Below are 6344 nucleotides of genomic sequence, written 5' to 3' on the forward strand. Positions count from 1 at the left end.
CTGCCCAGGCTCCCCAGGGAATGGGGACATTCCCCAGGCTGCCAGAGCTCCAGGAGCCTTTGGACAGCGCTGCCAGGGGTGCCCAGGCTGGGATTGTTGGGGTGTCTGTGCAGGGCCAGGAGCTGGACTGCAGGATCCTGGTGGGTCCCTCCAGCTCGGGATATTCTGTGATTTCATGTATTTATGCAGGGAAATCAACAAACATTTAAGTGCAGGCATCTTCCACAGCTCAGTGTGAGGAGCAAATTCCCTTTCCCTTAAAACATAAAAGTAAAAACCCCCTAGAGCAGGATGTGACTTTCAGACAACACCTTATTTACAAGCAGAGATTTCCTTTTTATGTCGGTGGAAGACTGTAAACACACAGCCCAAGCACAAGCCCTCTGTGGGTTACCAGAGAAAACAGCCCTATCCAGTTGGAACAGCTCTAATCTCTAACCCCACCATTATTTATTTCCTCTGAGCTCTTTAAACGCTGAGTTTTCCTGCCTGGGCCTTCCCTCTAGGAGCCTTTTCAGGATGGCTTTCAGCGAACAGCCGGTGCTGACACTCAAACACCACTCCCAGATTTCAGGAGCGGGCAGCCCCGAGACGCAGAGGGGCAAGGGTCACTGTCCCCAGCAGAGCCAGGGGTGACAGTGGGCACAGCTGTCCCACCCCAGACATCTGTGACCATGAGGATGAGAGCCAGGCTGGCCTGCAGGGCCGGGCAGCCTCTGGACAGCTGTGCCAGGACATCCAGGTGGATGGACATCCAACACGGACAGCCCACTGCCCTCTCACCTCACAGCCTGCGATTCCTCCAGCCCTGGTCTGCCCAGAACCTGCTCCTGCCTTGTTTTCACAAGAATTTAAAACTCCAGGTGCCTTAACATCTCAAGATAGCTTTCAAAATAATTTCTCAAGTTCAGTTGTTTTTAGAGGAGTTTCCACAACCTTCTGTTTTGTTTTTTTTTCCTGGCTGGGAGGGTGGGCAGGCCCTGGCACAGGGTGCCCAGAGCAGCTGGGGCTGCCCCTGGATCCCTGCAGTGTCCAAGGCCAGGCTGGACAGGGCTTGCAGCAGCCTGGGACACTGGAAGGTGTCCCTGCCATGGCAGGGGTGGCACTGGATGATCTTTAATGTCCCTTCCCACCCAAACCATCCTCTGATTCCATGATTCTAGAAAAACACCATAAAAATCATCACATCCAACCATTTACAAAGCCCCTTGGCAAAGGGCCTTTTCCAATCCTGGACAGATCAATCATTTTTGTTTTTTGGTTTAGGTTGTTTTTTTTTGCTTTTTCAGAATAAAAAACATCAGGTACAACTTAGGCAAAGGGAATGCATTTTACTAAGAAAATAGAAGACTAGAACACACATTTCAATAGAGTTACAATGTTATAAAGTAGGAAGAAACCCCAACCAGTCCACATTTTACACAGAGTTTTAGTTTCAGCTGAGCAATGGCCCTCCCCGGCACAGCGGCACACACCAGGCTGGAACTGCTCCCACCAGCGCTCCAGCAGGCTTACATTGATCTGCCTAAGGTAGATATGTTTAAGATAGAAATAAATGCAGATTATTTTGCCGTTTTGTTGAGAAAGCAGCCATCTTCAGTCCCAAGGGTGTTTTTATTCCCGCTAGGAAGGATGCAGCTGAGGCAGGGATGAGCCAAAGTCAGTGGTTGGTGGCGAGCCGAGTTCAGTCCAGCGCTGGCCTCGTGTGCCCGGGGAACACGACGGCCCAGCAGCACAAGCAGGACGAACGGTGACAGAAGCTCTTCCTCCAGCTGTGCTCCCCGAGCCAGCGCCATGCCCACGGAGAGCTGTATTTTGCTACAGAACTGAGGGTCCGTGGGGCTCGGTGCTCGCCCGGAGCCCCACGGCGCGCTGACGCCGCGCTGGTGCGCTCCTGGCAGCGGGCAGGGTCTGCACAGGGCCAGGTGTGCCTCCAGCAGCGGCAGCTGAATGGCTTTGCTCAGATTCAGCTGCCGAGGCAGTGCAGCCAGAGCCTGGCTCTGCAGCCAGAGCTTGGCTCTGCGTTTCCTCTCTCCACGAACACCAACCTGCCCGCAGCGCTCACGGAACAGGGCAGCGGCGCGGGTCATCCCCAGGAATGCAGCGATGACGGCGTTTCTGGGCACAGGGAGCACTCGGGACGGAAGAGCAGCCCAAAGTGCTCCGGCACCGACGGGAGACAGCTGTGACCCACAGAGGAGCTCGGCTCGGCAGCTCTGTCAAGGAAAACCAGCCGGGACTGCGGCAGGGTCAGCTGAACTAAAACCAGGGTTGGAGCTCTACAACAGTGATCCCCACTTTCCCACAGGAACAGTCACCACGCAGGGCTGCTAACGAGAAGCTAAAAGGTGCATCGTTCATCTTTGCAGGAACTACCGGAGGAGTGTGACAGAGTTACTTTATCCCCATGAAACAGCGTGCTGGAAACAACAGTACGAGAGGAAGACACGCACCGACCACAGGAAACCTGTTACACACCACTCTGCAGGGTAAGTGCCACTCGGTCTGAAGCTTGGGAAACGAACACAAAGGGTCAGGATGCACCACTGTCCACAAACGCAGCTGAGAACTCGTGCCACGGCTCACACCGGGGGTTTAAAATACATCGGACACAGCACTTTAATCGTCGCCTTCCACGTGCCGTGTGGAGACCTGGGCAGAGGCTCCGGGAACACACAGACCTTTGCAACACCTCTGAACGAAAACACACGTGTTTTATAAAGAAAGGCTGTGCTTCATTAGACACTTTTACTGTCCCCTGAACGTTCCTGCAGGTCGCTGCCAAGAGGCTCAGCCAGGCTGACTTTAAGGAAGCAAGGACTGGATAAATCCTGGAAGAGCCTGACCTCAGGGAAGCTCCTGATGCTCTCGGAAGGGTTCTGCGTGCCCCAGAGACATGGAAGACAGTCTTTTGTATCATTTGGAGGGCGAGTCACCGGGGCTGTGTGACAAGCCACAACACTGGTGGTCCTCTAGGTGATGTATTTTTTTAACTTACGCTATGTAACACAACGAAATGCATCCTGGTGACACCTGTTTCCCTTTGCATACTGTCTAAAGAGAATTTTCTGTACAGACAAAGATGGGTAAATATTTTGAATAAGCCAGCAAACAGAAAAAAAAAAAAATCATGTTAAGAATGATATGGAAAAGGAAACTGGTTCCTTACTAGCCAGCAAGATTAGCAGTTGTAATTAGTTCAAGGATTAATTGTACCTGAAGAACAACAGGGCATGAATCTGTGTATCTGAAAATTTGACGTATCAAAAAAAAAGATATCCTGGAGGAGAAGGCAGAGGGGGTGAAATGGAGTTAACGCTCTGTGAGGTGGCCTGCTGCCAACAGTGGAAGGGAAAATCCCACATGCCCACACTGCAGGGCATGCACAGAGCCAGACAAAGCCCGGGAGGGTGAGCACGGCCCAGGTGCCACAGGGGACAGAGCCAGGGGGCTGCTCCTGACAGCGGGATTCCCAGGAAAATTACATTTGTGCTCGGGAAAGCCCCGCTGCCAGCTGGCTCTCAGCAATCCCTCCTGGCATCTGCTGCAAGACAGCAGGGAGGCTGTGCCAGAGAGGAGATTGCTCCCTTTGGGAACCGGGAAACCCAAAAATCCCAAAGCAGGGCCCTGCTGCCCGCAGCCAGCGCGGCTTTCTCAAGGTCCTGCTTTTCCTGGGCACTACCCGTGGCCACGGGTTACGGACAGCAGCGTAACCTTGAAAATAAAATAAGCGGGCTGAAGGAGCGGCTGTGGACCTGTGTTTCCCACAGGGACCGGTTCTCCTGCCTCTGGGACGTGCGATCAGTGCGTTTTGGGGTGGTTTTGTTACTGGTCTAACGGGGCAGGAGCGGGGAGGCGTGTGTTCCCAGAACTCTGGAACCCAGCGATGCACAACTCCACTGGCACAATACAACAGGCTTCAGACACAGCTGGGTTTTCAGAAGGCAAAAACAATCCATACGCTGAATAAATAATTATTTTTCAGTAGGACCACTAACTTAAATACGATAAAAACAAGGCATAGCAAAAATAGATGAAAAAAGCACTCTTTGTAGAAATCCTCTGTGTGTGTGCGTGTGTGTGTTGGTGTCTTTTGTACATTTCCTCGCAAGTGCAAGCTCCTGTCCACGTGCACCTCAGCACTCAGCAGTGAAGCACTTCCCACCACACAACACTTTACCACAGCTTCAACACCACAGGTTTTTCCCTGCACCACTCTTTTCTGTGTTTATATAATCAGTCTTCTCTCCCCACTTAGGGGGAAAGTTACTGCTCTTTGTTTCAATGTAATTTTACAGCCAGAGACTGGGCTGTAGGTGCCTGAGGGGGTTCTGAGACCATTTTCCCTGCTCTGTTCTGGCCTGTTCTGTGGAGACTGCATTTTCCTACATAACTGAGGATACAAGAGCAGTGTTTACCACGGCTAAATCCCAAGCAAGCTTTACTTTATCTCCTTGGATGATGTTTGCCAGCACAGCGCTGCTATCTCTCTATTTTATTTACTCCTGTCCTACCCCTGCCTTGCTGCAGCAAGCTGGGAAACAGCACAGATCCTGCTTTATTTTTTATTTTTTATTAGCAGATTATTTCTGCTCCTGGCACATCACTGCTCTGGCTGCAGGGACCACACCTGGGGGAGTCACAGCCCATGGCCTTCACTGGGTGTCCCTGGTCACTTCAGTCACAGTCCATGGCCCTCACTGGGTGTCCCTGGTCACTTCAGTCACAGCCCATGGCCCTCACTGGGTGTCCCTGCCTGTCCCTGGTCACTTCAGTCTCTGCCCCACATCCAGGGGATCACACACTGTGGTTTCTGTAGCAAACATGCAGCACAACCCCTGGCAAGGGAAAACTCCGCTGGAGATTGCTGTTTTCACACCAGAGCTCTGACAAACTAGACCTGCAGGTGGAGTGAGGTGGAGCGATGGCAGGCATGGCGTTTTTGAGTCCAGTACTCACACTGCCACAGGAAACATTCAGTCAGACTGGTGCAAACAGCTGCCTGACACCACTCTCAGCCTCATCTGCTGCCTACAGGGCGCTTGTTCCAGGTGACTCCACTGTGGAGCTTTCCAGCCAGCAGTGCCATAGGACATCACACACCAGTCCTTTCGTGAGGCCCAGGGGGTGCAAGGGAGAAAACAACCTGGCTTAGACAAAACAGAATCTTGAAACAATTAAAAAATTAAATAAAAATCCTTTGGTACGTCATCTCAAGTCCATTGCGTAAAACTTCCTTGTAAAATCTCTAAGAGATTTCCATAAATTACTTCAGGTCCTACCTCTACCCCATAAAATTTACCCTGCGACAGCGCCACTTTGTTTCTAAAAGCTGTTAAGTGACTGATATGATTTTCAGGCTTCCCAAGGACAATCTGAACTAGTTCACATTTTTCCTGAGAACAGATTTCACCGAGTGATGAAAACAAAACTGCCAGCTTTGCTGCAGACTCCACACGTGTACATCTGGCTGCCCCTCAAGGAAACAGCAGCCAGTGCCACAAGGATATCAGGACATGGGCATCTTCAAACATTAAACAAAGCAGAAGGCCCATTAGACTCTTGAACTTGTCTTTAACTGCCCCTTTTTTCCTTTTCTTTTTTTTTTCTTTCTTTTTTTTTTTATGAGAAGTGGTCTCCCTTGATGCCACAGCTAATGCAGTGTGACAGCACTGGGACAATTAGAAGACTGATTATTAAAGGCAGAAATAAATCATTCTGGAGATCAGCAGAGATGAGAGAGCTACAGTTCATCACCAAACGCATGGAGTGGAAAACATCATCAATGGAATTCTTCAGTGTGGTGCTGGCTCTGAGCCAGAAATGCAATGTCACTGTTTAAATTAATTTTGGAGGGCTCTCTCATCCCTGTGGCCGTCATCCACACCGTTCGTCAGGTACTTGGGAGAAACCAGGTAAAAAACGGAGTGTAAGGAAGGGGGGAAAAACAAAACAAACAAACAAAAAGGCAACGAAATGAGCGCAAATAAATTAGAGGAGCCCAAGACGGTGATTTTAGTTGTTGTGAGAAGGGATCCCTGCAGAGTAGGCGGTGCTGCCCGAGGAGTGCGGCGCGTCAGTGCACCTTGGACTCGGGCCAGTCGTACACGTCGGGCATGAAGGACTCGTACTCGTAGGTCCAGACCTTGGAGCGGATGTAGCGGTCCTTGTCGGCGGGCTCGGGGTAGTGGAAGGCCATGTTGTTAGCGTACAGGAACTCCATCACCTGTGCGGGGCGAGAGCAGCGCCGCTCGGTGCCTGCTGCCACCCCGTGTGTCCCTCTGAGCCCCTCTGAGCCCCTCTGAAACCCCCTGCACACACCACAGGGGTCTGTCCTGTACCCC

General features: G+C 51.5%; 1 protein-coding gene across 1 annotated transcript in view; it reads right to left on the bottom strand.

The window, feature by feature from the left end:
* Nucleotides 1-1311: 1311 nt before the first annotated feature.
* The window catches only part of ME2 (malic enzyme 2), a 41215-nt gene continuing 36182 nt past the window's right edge, over nucleotides 1312-6344 (bottom strand). Inside the window, 1 exon segment of the mRNA XM_015615069.3 lies at nucleotides 1312-6226. Coding sequence (XP_015470555.1) covers nucleotides 6077-6226 — 150 coding nt within the window. The 3' untranslated portion in view covers nucleotides 1312-6076.

This window comes from Parus major, chromosome Z (genome assembly GCF_001522545.3).
Source record: "Parus major isolate Abel chromosome Z, Parus_major1.1, whole genome shotgun sequence".
Taxonomy (NCBI): Eukaryota; Metazoa; Chordata; class Aves; order Passeriformes; family Paridae; genus Parus; species Parus major.